The 17327-nt window shown below is 38.6% G+C and overlaps 1 protein-coding gene across 1 annotated transcript; it reads right to left on the reverse strand.

Annotated features, from left to right (window-relative positions):
* Positions 1-6235: 6235 nt before the first annotated feature.
* rel (v-rel avian reticuloendotheliosis viral oncogene homolog) lies at positions 6236-17106 on the reverse strand. Its single transcript, XM_055169296.2, has 10 exons — positions 16985-17106; positions 16376-16411; positions 15497-15636; positions 15211-15359; positions 14622-14713; positions 10938-11078; positions 9883-9987; positions 9317-9532; positions 8273-8416; positions 6236-7709 (listed from the first exon to the last, which is right to left on the reverse strand). The coding sequence occupies exons 1-10, from the start codon at positions 16986-16988 to the stop codon at positions 6922-6924; spliced, it is 1815 nt and encodes a 604-aa protein (XP_055025271.2). The 5' UTR covers positions 16989-17106; the 3' UTR covers positions 6236-6921.
* Between the last annotated feature and the right edge of the window lie 221 nt (positions 17107-17327).

Genomic DNA, 17327 nt, shown 5'->3' on the forward strand with positions numbered 1-17327 from the left:
ACATGTATACATCCTAAACATAATTGTTTAATGAATACCTTTGACTTCACAGTTTTAAGTGTAGATTTGCTTGGATAAAGTTGGATTTATATATGACTTAATAACTTAATGGACATTATTGATTTTGCTTCCTGACTTTCTATAAGATCATAAAACCGTAACAATTTAAAAGTTGCATTTTTACAGCAAGCAACTTTTGTTGTCTTCTGTAGGTTGTTTATATAGGCAAGAAATCACTGCCTCTCACTGCATGGCGTCGGCTAGTAAGTGCTGGCATTGAAGCTTTTGTTGAGTCATGAATCACCATTCTTACATTCATATGGTGAAATATCCAGACACAATATTATCAAACTGTAATTTGATATTTCTCTCTGAACTTCCTCATTCTCCTTGGGAGAGCAGACCGTAAGAAAAGGCAGCGCTGTTTGAGGCGTGTCATTCATTTCCCATCACGCAAAGATATGTGCGTTTGTGTATGTATGTGTGTGTGTTTTGTGAGTGTGTGACGGAGGACAGGGGAGGAGCTTGACTGGAACTGAGAAGTTTGGCTTTGTTGTGTTTTGCCCTGGCTTTGTTCCAGGGCAGAAATGCTTTGACCGAACATGTATCATTCTAACTAATTTAGACACAGAAATGACAAAAGCCTTTGGAATCTCTGTCTACTCCAGATCAGTGTTGACTGTGGGTAACAAGATTTGATGGGTAATGATAATATGATTAACGTTCGAATGCCCTGGACTGGATCCAAAACAGAAATCTAATTTGTGTCATGTACAGAAGCTACTTATAGCTATGGAAAAGCCTATGTTGGAAAAATATGTAGGCTGTAGTACTATGTATGTCACTATGTTTAAAATATAGACGTGTCTGCCACCATTTAATCATTGTGGTTGCAATGTCTCAAATATGACCAACAAGTTTAATTAAAAACTTGTTGCACCGGCATCCTTCTTTATATTTCCGCTTGGAAGTATGATTTAGATAGGCTACATTAGTGGTTCTTAAACTCTGTGGTTTTATTTTCATCCTAAAGCCTTTTCATTAGTTCCAGGAAGGTAAAGCAAACAAACGTCATTATTTTATTCACCGATAGCTGTTCCAGTATTTCCCTTGAGATCTTTGCGATTATTACCTCATAATCTGTAGTTATGACAACACCAGCCGTTGATATCATCAAAGGCAACCATTTATTAATCTGTAACGTTTGCCCTCATTACCAACAACTAAAAATACTTTATAATGCCCTCCCAATGTCCCACGGCCCTGCTTCAAAGTAATGCTTGCATTATCCTTACAAGCGACAGAATTGTTTTTCTGTTTAGAAGCTACATTGTGGTTTGCTACAGACAGACAGGAAGCCGCAATTTTAAACTGCATATCTTCCAGATAAGACCATATGAAGTCTGTTTTAAAGTGTGTCCTGTATTCATTGGTATTGACGTATGGGGAAGGGAGCTGTTGTTGCTTCTCTGTCATACGGTCAATAAACCACAAAATTTCATGAAATATGGTAAGCAATATGAATCTTAAATAAGATTATTCGTTCTTGACGTGTAAATTATTTTACTGAGCCTGATATTTGATAGATTGACAAGATTGATACTTTATGTCTTTTAATGTAGAAGTTAATTAACAAAATTATTGCTTGGGTTGCAAATAAAGTTAAAGTTTGTTTAAATCATTTCAAAGTAGGGATGGGACGATAAATGCCGATACACACTAAAAATACATGCCAATAACTATTCTGAATCACACAGCCGAGATTATGCACAGCTTCATTACAAGTAACGTGAATTACGTAATAATATTACTTTTCTGAAGTAACGATTAAAGTAACGCATTACTTTTTAAATGTACACATTAATATTTTAGTTATTTTAGGAAAACAAATGCAAGTTACTTTTTTAGTTTAATTAATTTTATTAAAAAACTATTATGTACTGATTTAAACTGAACGTAGTCAAATTATGCACTCTATGCGTACACGCCTGTGTGGAAACAGTTTGAGTCAGAAACTGAGGTAGCAGGCCAGAGCTCAACATTTTTGTGATGAAATATGCAATTTCTGAATGCAGAACTTTTCAGTCATAAAACACCTGCATGGCCTGAAAGAGATCAAGCCTTAGCCAAGAAAAAGTAATGCAAAAGTAACTAAAAAGTAACGTAAGCATTACTTTCCATGAAACGTAACTAAGTAACACAATTCTGCCCTACAAAGCCAAAGCGCAGTAACTACGCATTTTGAGGGTTGAAATGGGCTTTGTGAGATCTGTTGTGTCTTGTGACAAAGTCTACTGGTTCAATTTTGTCCCATTTCAGAGAAACGTTTTCTCGGTTTCAGTGTTTTGCGTAGTTAATGCACTTAGCCTTTGTAGGGCAGAATTAGTTACTTTATGTGGGAATAACTTAATATAGTAATGCATTACATTTAAAAGTAACTTTCCCCAACACTGTTTATAACATTTGAAAAAGCAACACCCGTCAAACATTACACATATTCTTGTTTACCACGAATATACCTGAAAAGGTTTGAAGAACAGCAATATAAATACACCTAAAGGATTATTAGAAAAATCATACTAATGCTGTGTTTGACCCCCTTTCCCTTTCAGAACTGCCTTAATTCTACGTGGCATTGATTTAACAAGGTGCTGAAAGCATTCTTTAGAAATGTTGGCCCATATTGATACGATAGCATCTTGCAGTTGATGGAGATTTGTGGGATGCACATCCAGGGCACAAAGCTCCCGTTCCACCAAATCCAAAAGATACTCTATTGGGTTGATATCTGGTGACTGTTGGGGCCATTTTAGTACAATGAACTCATTGTCATGTTCAAGAAACCAATTTGAAATGATTCGAGCTTTGTGAAATTATCCTGCTGGAAGTAGCCATCCGAGGATGGGTAAATGGTGGTCATAAAGGGATGGACATGGTCAGAAACAATGCTCAGATAGGCTGTGGCATTTAAACGATGCCCAATTGGCACTAAGGGGCCTAAAGTGTGCCAAGAAAACATACCCCACACCATTACACCACCAGCCTACACAGTAGTAACAAGGCATGATGGATCCATGTTCTCATTCTGTTTACGCCAAATTCTGACTCTACCATCTGAATGTATCAACAGAAATCGAGACTCATCAGACCAGGCAACATTTTTCCGGTCCTATTTTGGTGAGCTCGTGCAAATTGTAGCCTCTTTTTCCTATTTGTAGTGGAGATGAGTGGTACCCGGTGGGGTCTTCTGCTGTTGTAACCATCCAGCTCAAGGTTGTGCATGTTGTGGCTTCACAAATGCTTTGCTGCATACCTCGGTTGTAACGAGTGGTTATTTCAGTCAAAGTTGCTCTTCTATCAGCTTGAATCAGTCGGCCCATTCTCCTCTAACCTCTAGCATCAACAAGGTATTTTCACCTACAGGACTGCCGCATACTGGATGTTTTTCTCTTTTCACACCATTCTTTGTAAACCCTAGAAATAGTTGTGCGTGAAAATCCCAGTAACTGAGCAGATTGTGAAATACTCAGACCGGCCCGACTGGCACCAACAACCATGCCACGCTCAAAATTGCTTAAATCACCTTTCTTTCCCATTCTGACATTCAGTTTGGAGTGCAGGAGATTGTCTTGACCAAGACCACACCCCTAAATGCATTGAAGCCAGAGGCGTCATGCCCATTCAAACTGAGGGGGCACCTGCCCCCTTGTTTTTTTTGAGCCAATGGATTTTGCATCCAACCTCAAAATCAAATAAGCGTCCATTAATCTGTAATTTGACTTTTAATCTGTTTAATATGCACAATATTATACATTCTGTGCTGCATCCTTGTCACTTTTTGGAGATTTTCGCCGTTTTGATAGTGTTTTGATCATGTTACATTACTTTTATTCTGGCGGCAGCTGGCGCTGCAGTCAGAGCGCAGTCGCAGACGTCATCAGCATCTGGGCGCGCTCACGAGCTCTCTGCTGTTGCTGGATGCTGCTGCATTTGGCTATCTGAGGAATTAAAACGTGTTAGAAACGCTCACAACATTTCCAAACCCCAGTACGGTAATGTGCAGTTAACCTCCTCTGTGTAGAAAATGTATGGTTTTAAATGTGACCGTCTCAACGTTATATTAGTAGAGATTCATCTTCTTGGCACAACGCCAAAGTTCGCCAGAGTTCACGCGGGCGCGGAATCTCACATGCTCACATGAGGTAAAATTTAATGCAATAATCCGTTCCTCTAATAATTTTATCTAAACATATTTTTAAAAATCATTATTGAACATTAAAATCAATCACGCGGCTATAGACCGTTTCAGCAGTAACAACATAAACAAGCGGCTGCACGAAGCTTCCGGTAAACTCCGCTAAGAATAAATAACAACAAAGTTCTTTAAACGTAGTTTATTTACATAACAAGCAAAAAAACAACACATAGATTACCTAGGAAACCAAAACATTTGTTATTTTCGACGAGGCATTTGTTCAAGAGATCAGTTTAGCAACTAGTCAGAGCATTAAAAAAACGAAACCGGAAGTAAGGTTCAGATCCAGACGTGTATCACGTGCTTCCAATGAAACCGTCTATAGCTTATGTCATTTTCGTTGTTTATATACTTTATGGATTTAAAATTACATTAATTTTATATGATAATGTAGTTGTTGTGCAAAATGCATTAATGACACAATTAAACAAGCCATTAAGACTTAGTTAGTCATCACTCTTAATTTTGGAGTTTTTTGCATGAAAGCAGGTGTTTTCAGATTGTTAGAAATGTAAGTGCCATGGAAAAGACTGAAAGCTCTATATTTCGTTTGATGTCTGTGTATGCACAAATTTCTGTGAGCTGTTGACACTGTGCCCCCTTAAAAAAAATTGGTGCATGACGCCCCTGATTGAAGCAACTGCCATGTGATTGGTTGATTAGATAATTGCATTAATAAGAAATTGAACAGGTGTTCCTAATAATCCTTTAGGTGAGTGTATATGCTTAAAGCCATTTCCTGGATATGCATGTGTAAATGGTTTTTCTCTGTCGCCCTCCTTTTGCATATAGCAGCATTTTACCGTAATTCAATGAGGAGCATAGCAAGCACTATCTGCCGATTTTTCGCTCCATCAGTATTTAATATAGAGTTTTGTTTCTAAACACCTTATAAATACTAGAAATGTATTGCTGAAACACGTTACAGACAGTGAACTATGTAGTACTGAATTATGGAGTTATACCATTAAACAGTTTTTCTACATTTTTGTGTTCAGGATTATTCGGGCGGGTCTAAAACGGTGGCTCGATGACGCACTGGAGCCACCGAGCCCTAACACAATCGCAACACTATCATCCATTTAGGTTGTAGCTGTATGGCACTTTTTCCGTGAGTGGGCGTGGTTTCAGCTCCTACAGCAGACACGCCCCCAGCACTTGAGAGCAGAGACTGCTGCTAAGATTTTGACAACTTTTTTACTTAGTGTTTTTTTAATAATTAATTTTTTTTTGTGTTGTGACAAACTGAGAACACATTTAATATCAGACTTGACACGCACTTCTAGTTTTCTACTACTAGGCACTCATTTTGATCTCAGTATTTATTACAGGCATTTTTTTTGTGTAGAAAATTTTACAATGATATGAATACAAACTCGAGAAATCTGCTTTTCTTACTACACACCAAGGAAACAAAATAGGAAACAACTCATTATGAGCTTGGGGATGTCGTAAAGGTTACATAATCCATTTTAGGCCATATAGGCTATAGATTGTGTAAAACAGACAAAAAAAGGATATCTGCAAAGGAACAGAGATTTAACTGTCTGAGATAATCAATGGAGAATAATGTCATCAATTCTAGCTTGTTTGCAAGCTCCATATCATTCAGTTCATATAGTATATATGCATAATATAAAAAATAAAAGTGAAGCTGTCATCAGTTTTGCAATCCTGATGTGACATCAAACAACAAACTGAAAGAAAAATGGTATATTTCCAAATCATGGTGAATTGAAGGCACAAAGAAATTCCATAATTTCGAAATGAACTGAGTAACTGCAGCCCAGCAGTACATTTAAGTGCATAAAGAGCGTGTTGAGAAATTGCTTGAATGACTTTCATTCTCATTATTAGGAGCACCACGTGCAAATTTCCTAAGCATTGCACTAACCACAATACTGGTTATGAAAATAGGAACATTGGACATTATAACTAAACTGAATGATGACAAGAATGTAAGAAATATGTACACTCAAATTTAGTTAATTATTTTATTGACCTGAACTTTAGAATGTAAAGCAGAAACAGATATAAAATAGCTGATTAATTCAAACAAATGTTTAGGTCTTTTTACACCTATTAACACAATGAATGAAAAATGTTTCACCAACATTAAATCTTTCTTTTTCTATAAATCATCTCAGAAACAAAACATATGCAGTTCAGTAGTATACATTTTCATTTTATAAAAATACAAAAAATTAACCACATAGAAAAACATATAAAAGCAGTTAAAAGTGTATGTTCAATAGAGAAAAACAAAAATAAAACATTTATATTAGTTTAGCAATGAAAGACTGAAAACAGTATGTTTGAGAACCTTGGATAAGAAGCATGTAAAAAAATGACATAGCCATTACCCGGGTAAAAACCCCTGCAAGTTCCCTCTTTAAGGAACACATCTACTTTGATATTCTTGAGAATTTGTGGACACATTTTCCCAAACTTTTCAAACATGATCATCAGCATCTTAGTCTCATATTAGGAGAATGAGCCTACCTGCTTTTCAAAAAAATAAAATAAAAAATACATTCAGTAAACATGAATCTGAGCATACATTTAAAGAAAACCATGCTCATATTCACGTTGCATCTAACCTTACACATTGTCACTTAGTCAAAACTTATTTTGCATTAATCTTGAACAGTTGCAGATTTTACAACTCAGTATGGCCAGTTTAAAGCATCAAGATGACTGTCCTGCCCCATGCCACTGTTGGGGTAGAGCACCTGTGATCCCCTCTGACTTTGACCACTGGTTTCCATTTGCCTCATGGCCTCCTGGGGGCTTCCATTGGTGTTGGGGCAGTTCAGCAGAGCGGTGAAGGACTGGTTACAGTCAGAGGACATGTTGCAGGCTGAACCCAGCAAAGCCATGTTGCTAGGACTTTGAGACTCCTGTTTCAAGTGGTGGCCTTGCTGATGGTTGCCCATTAGATTTTGCAGAAACTCATCATCTAAGCTGTAGCCCACTCCTAATGACCCACTTGTGGCTGCTGGCCCATTCTGTGTGTTTTGAGACTGTTGGAAGCCAAAGCTATTGAACCAAGTATGGGATGCATCTATTCCTTGCAGAGGCTCTCGTCTTGGAGGTGCCTGTTGGGCTGGCTGGAGCTGCTGGCTCGGTTGCTCCTGTCGAGGCTGGCTGGCTGTCTGGCCATTGGTCTGAAGAAACTCCATATCCAGATCCAAAGAGGTTAAAAGGGGGAGGCTGTTTCCACTTTCCCCTGTGCTGGTCATATTAGGACTTGGGTTTACCTGCTGTAGGCTCACCCCGTTACTGGCGCTGGTGTTGTTTAAGACTTGGCTGGTCCATACTTGGTTGAGTGTCTCTTGAGATGGAATTTCTGATAGAGGCGGCATCATGGGGCGGGACTGAGGGACTTTGTTGTAATAGCCTGATGGATTTTGTCGCGGCACACCATGGTTGGGCAGACGATAATTTTGTGGTTCTGTAAAAGGTTATAATGGTAAAATTAGTGTGTGTTATATAGTGATAATGTTTATTTAGACGGTTAAGCAGTAACAACATAAACAAACGGCTTTCGTGGAACAAACGGAACTTCCAGTAAACTTCCGCAAAGAGTAGTTTTCTGATAACAAGCTAAAAAAACAATATGTAGATTACTTTAATTCAAATCATAGCTAAAACGAATCAAAAACTACACTGAGCTAACCATACTGTGAAAAATTAATGTATACAATGTTAACTACAGATCGGCTGCAAAACCTTCCTTCACATAGTGGTGATCCATGATCGCCGTCTCCCCTCATGTTTTGGAAATCAAAACATTTGTTATTTTCGACGAGATAGTTGTTCCACAGTTCAGTTTTATCACTAGCCAGACCATTAAACAGAGACCGGAAGTTAATTTCCGTCCAGATGCGTAATCGCGACAACGCACGTGCGTCCGATGAAACGTCTATACAGAACATTTCATGTCCAAACACAATCTGTTATTATTAAGGAAGGGCTAGATGTTTGCACCATGCATGTAAAGTGCAAGGTTCTTACCGGTTTTGATTCTGTGACTCATCATGTTGGATGACGGCACCGCTTTTGGTCTGTTTATCGAGCTCATGGCTCCTTGGGAGAAGCTAGGGAAAGATTTCATCAGGCTTTCAATTTTGCGCTTCTTCTCTTGACAGCCATAGGGATCTGCAATAAAATATATATATTTAATGTTAACAAAGTATTTCATTTATCTGAATCAAAGACTACATTTTTGGTTGCACTATGTGCACTTAAAGTGTACAGTACTTAGCGAACAAAATACTACATAATATAAGGTTTGTGTACTTAATATGAGTTGGGGTCAGACCTCATAACTAGTAATTATACATTTGCACATCACGTACATTTGTATAGGAAGTATGGAAGGCCAAAAGAAAAAATCTTAACAAAAACTCGAAATAGAAAAAATACAATTACTTGTATATGTAAAATAATGATAAAGAAATGCTTAAATTATATTTGTCAGCTGTCAGTGGCAACCTCCATATTTCATAGTTTTTTATACTATTAGTCACACATCTGTCTTTAGGTTTTGCAAATTTAACCAATGTTAATATTAAAAAGAGCTTGTGACTAAACCTTGCAACTTCTTGGTTTCTCAGACTGCCTGAAAAAACTCTTGGACCATCTCAGCTTGCTTTTAAATATTTTAAAATATTAAATATGTTTAAATATGTAGTGTTTTCTTTACTCAACAAACAATATATATATATATATATATATATATATAAAACCAAACTTTAAAACCTATGAGTTTATAACATGGGTACATCATATTGTGTCTAACAATCATTGGTCAAAAATCTTGATACTCCATTTAAGCTTGATTTTGTTGAGTTCACAATAATGAAATGATACAGGAAGTGTCTGATCACATATAAAACTGCAATATCAATTTAAACAATACACTGTTTAGTGTTTTTCATGTCCTGGACACACTGGGTTACCACCCTACAGCAACCTTATAATTCCTTTTTAAAAATGTAAAAAGTGTAAATGCATACAGCTGGAAGGACACATCTAGAAAGGATCTGTATCTTTTACCTTTGTCATCGGGCAGGTATCTGAACTCCATGGGCTCACTGACCTCCTGGTCCGTGGGACGGCGCAGCTGCATGCGCACTGTGACCGGAGCTGTGATGCTGGTATCAATGTAAGGGGGCGTCTTAAACACGATGGCCACTTGCCTGTGTACATCTGCCTGAGAGAAGGAGCCTTTGGCCTCCCAGGTTGGAGTGAAGAACCTCACCTCAATGTCATCTAGAGAAGATTATGGGTGATGTGATGGAATGAGAAATGAATGACCAAAAACTGCTAATGGATAATTGAACGTATAAATAAACATGAACGGATGATAAAAAGCAAAGCATTTGTGTAATGTGCATGTGGGAATGACTGAATGAAAAATGAATAAATACGAAGATATGTTTCAGATTACTACTTCAAGGTCTGTCCACAATTCTCTTATTAAAGATGCTGTAAGTGCTTTTTTGTAGTACTGTATATAAAATTGCTCTCTGTCATAACAGTATAATTTTATTTAAGGTGCACCATTTTAAAATGAGGTGGTGGAAATGTGCTTAAAGATCAATCTTCAGACAATCTTTTACCTTTTTGCACTTTATCGCAGAGAAGGAAGATCTCATCTCCTCCCTTTACACTGCCACTGTTCTTGTTAACCCGGCAGATTCTCAGCTCAGCTGTGTTTGGTGCTCCTGTAAAAATAATTTTTTAAAAGAAAGAATTATCTAAAAATTCATAAAAACAAGACAGGCATCTGCTTATCAGTAGAAAGCAATCTCTCACATTCTTTGGCTTTATCTGAGTTTCTTTAACACTTTTACATTTCTTAGCAGTCAAAGCTGTCATGATTTAGGGAGTGGCTGTTTATTCCTTCCTCTTTTGCAGTGTTTGAGTCAGATTTTCGTAAAGGCAAGGCACGTTTAACCATATTAGCACAGGAAGCAAATAACACAGACTACATTAAATATATTTAGGTCGGTCATATTTGTGTACCCTCTTTTGGTGCATCCACTGACATAGTTTCATGCATGTTTTTAAAGAATTTAATCGTAATTTTTTTTTTGAAAACTTGAAAGACTTGCATTACGGCCTCCATGTGCACATGAAAAACGTTTTAACCCGTTACCCCAGTCAAGGCCTGAGCTTTTTTTATCTGCTCAGACCCAGATTTAGCATCGTACAACCACACAAAAACATTTTGCAAGCGCTGCTGTTGTGCTGCTGGCGCTTTACACCTCCATCACGTGCGGAAGTGTTGAAATGGACCGTGCACACTTCCTGTAGTGTGTGATGTGGCTTACTGACAGCCCTGTCACTTTAGCTGAGCAGAGAGGGAAAATAAAGCCATTCTCACATCTCACATTCTCTTTGTGCTCTGATGCAGCATGACTTCAGTATGCATAATGTTCAAATAGAAGTCAAAACTTTTCTGAAACTCTGGAGAAGTACTAGTAAAACCAAACAGAATTGCAAAAAACATCTGCCTGTACCATGAGGTTGTACTACCTCAAAATCACGCCATTGGTTGAGCTGCTCAACAACTGAAATGCAGTCAAGTTTGGTGCACAGTTTAGGACAGAAATTCAACGCTTTACCCACAATGCGCACAGCACAAGCTCTTAATGGCTTCATGGAAACTTACTATTGTCATAGATGGGGTTGGAGACAATGGGAGGCAGCATGGTGTTATACATTCCAGTCTCATCTTGCAGGTAAACTTGGAAGCAAAGACGCACCACGTTCAGGTCGTACTCCTCAGTTTGCAGCAGCTGTTCCCGGGGAACTTTGAACACACAAAACACGTGAAATTAAACACTGCTATTAACACAGGTCACCCCAAATACTTTATTATTCACTCATGTTGGTTTAAAGTTTTACTGTATGGCAAACAGAGCAGCTTGGGTCCAGAACAACATGACCGAGTTATCAAATACTTTATCTTTAATCCTTAAAGGCGGGGGCATGATTTTTGAAAAACACTGGAGTCGAGCCGAGTACCAAAACACACTTGTATCCAATCAGCAGTAAGGGGGGTGTTTACTAACCAACATCGTTGCCTGGGTTGCGTATGTGTGGGGCGGGTCTATCAAAAGAAGGTCCAGAAATTGGCATAGGGGCGTGTTTGTTTAGGTGATTTCAAATATCAACATTGGCTTTCAGAGAACATGCACCCCCCCTTTAATATCATTTATTAATATCAAAAGAAACTTTTTAAGGATATTTATGCATTTGAGATACGATTTTGAATACATTCAAGCAAAACATTTTATTAGCATATGTGGATAAAAGCAAAAGATAAGCAGAATGTCAATTAAAAGAGATAAAGCGAACAAATAGAGGAAAAAAACAGGGAGCTCCCAGGCATGAGAGTGAACTAAACCCATCTCTAACCTAACAAGGCAAAATTCAGGGAAATTTTTAATAGACATCTTACCAAAGACGTCTTTATGTAACCAAATTCAAATCTATTTTGGCTATTTAGCTTGGTCTATACTTAGACCTAGACGGTGAGACCTTGCTGACCATTAAGATAAAATTAAAAAGTATCCAAATAGAATAATAGTCATATAAATGACATATGCATGATATGAAAAACATATAAAGTTGTAAAACACATGAGAAAAAAAGCAGAAGAGAGGTCACATGCTGCCATTAAGATGAATAGGAAAGCTAACCGATAGCTCACTTCAAGTACTTCCGTGGTTCATTTGCACCTAGCTGACAAATTCAAGCGAAAAAAGAAAGCAACACCTAGCCCAATTTCATATTTCACTCTGCACCATCACCAGATATGTCAATGACGCATCACCTCCAAACCCACAGCCACCCACGATCATAAAGACATTTCTCAGTGTACGTATCCCCGCCCACTCTCAGTCTCTGCTCACCCTCACGGCAATCCCGCCCACGGTTGTGATGATGAGCTTTGAGCGCTCTGAGGTCACAGCAGGTGGAAATATCGCGGCAGGGTATAGAGAGATAGCTTCAGTGACAGAGTTTGACTGCTGACAGTGCACAGTGGGTGTGGGCCTGACGTGCAGAGATACCTCGGCCCAGACCACAAGCCAGAAGGAGGAAAGATACGGTGGAGATGAGGAGAGATCGAAGGTGAACACCGAGGAGCATTTTGGAGGGATTTACATATGAAAATACAAATAGAGAAAAGAGGGACTAGCTGAGTGGGTGTGGAAGACAGTGAGAGGTGGAGTGTGAGAAAGGCAACCTATGCGTGGTCGGGTCAATTTGCGTACGTGTGGTTCTGCGTTTAGCGAAGCCAAAGAGGAACAAGTGGACAGCAGTAGCAGGTGGATGATGATTTAGGTTAGCGTGGGCTGGTGGTAAAGCAGAGGGTGAGCGACAGACTGAGAGAGAGAGAGAAATGGGGGCAGGCAGGTGAAAATTCTCCATTTTGTGGGCACACCACTATCGCCAACCCTGACGCTTATGTTTTGGCACCTGAACCCACCATCTGTGACATGTAACACCCTATAGAGCTAAACTCCCACTTAGATGCACCACCATGCACTACAATCCGGCTTTTTGCACAGCCATGTTTTATTCACACGGAGACGGTTTTGCATATAACAATAGATTACCTTGTTACTGAATATACGTACTGAGTTTGTCACCATTTAAATTTATCTGGGGATATCGTCAGCGCTAATGAGATCATCGCTGGCAGGTCATTCGATGCTCGAACTTCAAAAGAAATATCAAAACTCTACTACTGCCACCGTGACTAATATATACCTAATTGAAGGGGACTGTGAGGCAGTCAAAGGGAGCGATGTGTATTTGGTTATGACAGCAGAAGTGAAAGCACTCCCCAATGCAGCTCACCACCACAGAGACTAGGAGAATAAGCATGAGGAAGCAAACTCAGCACACGACAGGTTCGGATCATTCATCTGCCATACTTTGTGACGACCTGTTGCAACACTTTCATAATTCACTGGTTTAAAGCTACATACTGATACAGCTGGTTAAATCGATAGGAAACGTCATAATTCACTAAGCAACCTTCCAATAGTGACTGGAGGGCAATCCATATGTACTTCCATTAGTGTTATGTTCTGTACTTGCATGTGTGATGGTGCTTTAAGCTAACCTATTTAAAGGAAAACACCACCATTTTTCAATATTTTACTATGTTCTTACATCAACTTAGATGAATTAATAAATCCCTATCTTTTTTTAATGTGTGCACTTAATCTTTGTACAGCGCCGCGTGAATGTGTTAGCATTTAGCCTAGCCCCATTCATTCCTTAGGATCCAAACAGGGATGAATATACAAGCAACCAAACACTTCCATGTTTTCCCTATTTAAAGACTGTTACATGAGTAAGTATGGTGGCACAAAATAAAACTTTTGTTACGATCCTAAGTAATGAATGGGGCTAGGCTAAATGCTAACACATTCAAGAAACGCTGTACAAAGATTAAAAGTGCACGTATTGAAAAAAAAAGGTATGCATTAATTCATCTAAGTTGAGGTAAGAACATAGTAAAATATATTCCTTTAAGATAGATCATCCATGGCTGACCGCTAGTGCCGCCAAAAGTAATTCAGGTTGCGCAAGACAACTCTTAACATATTGTGCCTTAAAAATAACTTGAAGTTCCTTAAAAAATGTGGATCCCCAATTCAATGCTTCTCACACAATGGACTGCAAAGAATGACCAATCTTTTGGTCTGCGTGTACACTCCAACCAAACTGACAATCTGTTTCACAAAAACGTATAGTTTATAGTTCCTCTTGATATTCACGGCAGAAAAAGAAGCCCTTCCTCCCTGCCTGAATGAATTCCCCCTGATCATATGCTGCACAATACCACAGCCAGTTGTGCAATAGCTTTACTTACTAAAGAGAAGTGATTCTTTCTCTTATTCTAATTGCATTGTGAGGGGACAGTTCGTGTCATATAGTATTTAAGGCAAGTGACATGGCCTGATGGTTATAGAGTTGGGTTTGTAACCCCAAATTCGGCAGGTTGCAACTGATGTGCCCTTGAGCAAAACCCATTTCTCCCAAGTGCTCCCGGCTGGGCACTGCAGTGATAGCTACCCACTGCTCCGGGTGTGTGTGTTCGCTATTCACTGGTATCCCAGCAAGCAAAAACCGAGACGTTGAAATGACGGCTAACTATAGACCTAATATAGTCCGGCTACTTCTACCCTAAATAACCTTGAATTTGGTTACATGCCATTTTTGCCAAAATAACTTGAAGACATGTAAGCAAAGTCAACAAGCTGTTCAGGGTGTTCGCTTTTATTTTTTCTTAACGTTTACACATATATACACATATATAGGTGGTAGGTCTCACCTTTGAATGGATTGATGCCTCGTGCAATCCTCTGCATTATTGCATCCCTCACTTCTCTCCTCCGTACACACTGGATGCCCAGGTTTTGGAAACTAGGAACAAATGTAAACAATCAGCTTTTTGGACCCAGATTTGTTTAGCTCATATATTCTTAATCTTAAACACACTCATCCCAATGACTAAAGCTAACAGGAAGACTGAGGTTAGATCTAACCATACTGACATACTCTTTTAAATTGAGGCCAGGATTGAGCTCCAAGGCTCTCATTTTGCATACAGGGGAATCCCCTGATGGCTTCCTACTCTGAAACAACATGCTTCTTAAAAAAAAAAAATGAAGAATGGACAGCCCTTCGGAAGAGAACTGTGGTGTGTGTGTGTGTGTGTATGTGTGTGGGTTGGAGTAATACGGAAAGCAGATTGGAATGGCTTTGATGTGGGCAACATCGATGTTTCGTTTTATTAGGAGAAAAATGGTAAGAGAACAAAATGAGATTATAGCTAAATATGCCGATAATATATCTCTCTGTATACCTCTATTCACATCAGCATGCAGCACTGTGCCCGTTTTATCAAAGCAACAACTTACGCAATGGCTCGCCGTTCAGGTCCGAATTCAGCTTCATAATAACCGTCCTTGCAGTCTTTACCCACCAGGTCATGGGGATGTGGTTTGTATGGTTCGCTTTTGGTCACCAAGGAAACACGTACTTTTCCTTTACCGGAAAAATTCAGAATCTGATAGGAAGAAAAGTGTAGCAAGTAGCAAGTTTATTATAGGCTTCAGACAACTGCTCCATTGAGTATATATTAAAGTAAATACTCCATGCCATCTACAGTTATTAGGCTAAGTCAGAACAAGTCTCCGGCTGTACCTGAATGCTGGGATACGTCCGATTATTGTCAGAGCTTTTTTCTCCGGGAATGCTGCCTGCTGAACGGCCCTCGCATTTGTACCTGAAACGCATGCCTCTCTGTTTTGGCTGCTCAAAGATCTGAACACAGGGTTCTCCCACTGTATTGAGGCAAAACAACATGATGTCAGTATTAGAGATTTTGATCAAAGATCAAACATTATAAGTATACAGAGGAAAAAGCTTGTAGATTTTGAGAAAATTACAAAAATAAAACAACAGAAGGGGCCCGAAAAACACCTGCATCTGCCTTTTACAGAACCTGACCATAACCTGACCACAAACACAGCCTGCTGGTAAACAATTTCCCGCTCTCCGAGTCTGCACCTGTCAGTACAGACTCTTTACAAGTTCACCCAGGTGCCATTAAACCAATAAGCATATGCAATAATCATCACCCCTGCACACCTGCATACACAGCTGCACTTGTCATGCAATATCTTCGTCGTTAATAACACACTTGACTTGCTTATGATGTTGGCACAAACAGGTGAGATCTATACAACTATGCATTCCTTCAAAGTAAAAAATATGTTTTTTAATGCTTAATCCTACTTTCCAAAGTAACTAGACAGATCCATGGTTTGCATTTAATGTAACTTACTACTTTCTGGCTGCTCAAGAGATCTGTCACTTACAGGAAGTCACATCTTATCTACCTTCACGGTATACACACCACACATACTAAACAAAAGAGGAAGTAATCTAAACGATGACTATAGGACTGAAACGCCTGACGTTTGAACAAATTGGATGATTAATGAGTCTATGATCCACCCTAAGCTTAACTCTAAACATGCTAAATGTTAACCGTCAAAAGATGTTGCTTCCTGTACTTACGTAGGTGGGGGTCCCTGTGCATTGAGAGGAGATGCGCTATAGGAAAACATAGAGATATTTATTAGTAGGATATTCGCTCACGGTTTATATTAAAGAACAAGGAACAGGCATGAAGGCTAAAAGTTCCTCATTTTTATTTCCTGGTATAATTGTACATCGTATAATCGCAGCTCATATAATTTAACTCATGTTAACGTAAGAAATCATTTGTTTTCAGGTGATAATACATACGTTTGCATTTGTTTAAACGGATTTTTGTAGTAGGCTGTAATATGTAACGTTACGAGCCTGTATGATTTTATGAATCTTTATCGTTAATGCAGAACATGTAGGCGGTGACAGACAAATTAGACCGTAAAAACAAACAAGAGACAACATAACGTGACTAAAAAAACTGAGTCTATATAAGAAAATAATTATGATGTTGCATTTAAAACACCTTTAATGAGTTAAATACGCCTTTAAAAACAATTGTGTTGTTCTAATGTAATAATTAATACATACAATATTGATATTAAACGATGACAGTAATTAACATTCCCTCCTAAAAAAAGATCGACATTAAGAATAGCAGTTATTACACGATTAATATCAAATATCGACACTAAACCATATCTGCGATCACCCTTCTTCTCTTAGGTCTACTGAATGTGTGTAAGCTATAAAGTGCTGAAAAGATATACACAGTATCAATTCTTCACACAGACACACAAGCGTACTGGGAATTCCCCACTATATTCACTATCCCCACCCACAAGGCAGAGACACTCCCATCAGCCAATCAAACTAAGAGAATGCGGCACGCTACGTCAAATTCAAATTTGGCATATTTGTTGGTTCAAACGAAAAATGTCAAAGTGCTTGTAATAACTATAAATATACAGCATGTAATGTTTGTTGCTTAAAAGAGAAATATAGATACATGTTGAAAGTCCACGAAAAATATACTGTC

The sequence above is a fragment of the Misgurnus anguillicaudatus genome, chromosome 11 (genome assembly GCF_027580225.2).
Source record: "Misgurnus anguillicaudatus chromosome 11, ASM2758022v2, whole genome shotgun sequence".
NCBI lineage: Eukaryota > Metazoa > Chordata > Actinopteri > Cypriniformes > Cobitidae > Misgurnus > Misgurnus anguillicaudatus.

Bases quoted from the DNA above. Each gene is read 5' to 3' on its own strand.
- rel (XM_055169296.2), bottom strand. The intron at 15,637-16,375 runs GTAAGTACAGGA...GCCTCAATACAG, and splicing joins GCACAGGGACCCCCACCTAC to TGGGAGAACCCTGTGTTCAG. The intron at 14,714-15,210 runs GTAAGTTGTTGC...ATTTGTTCCTAG, and splicing joins CCTGAACGGCGAGCCATTGC to TTTCCAAAACCTGGGCATCC.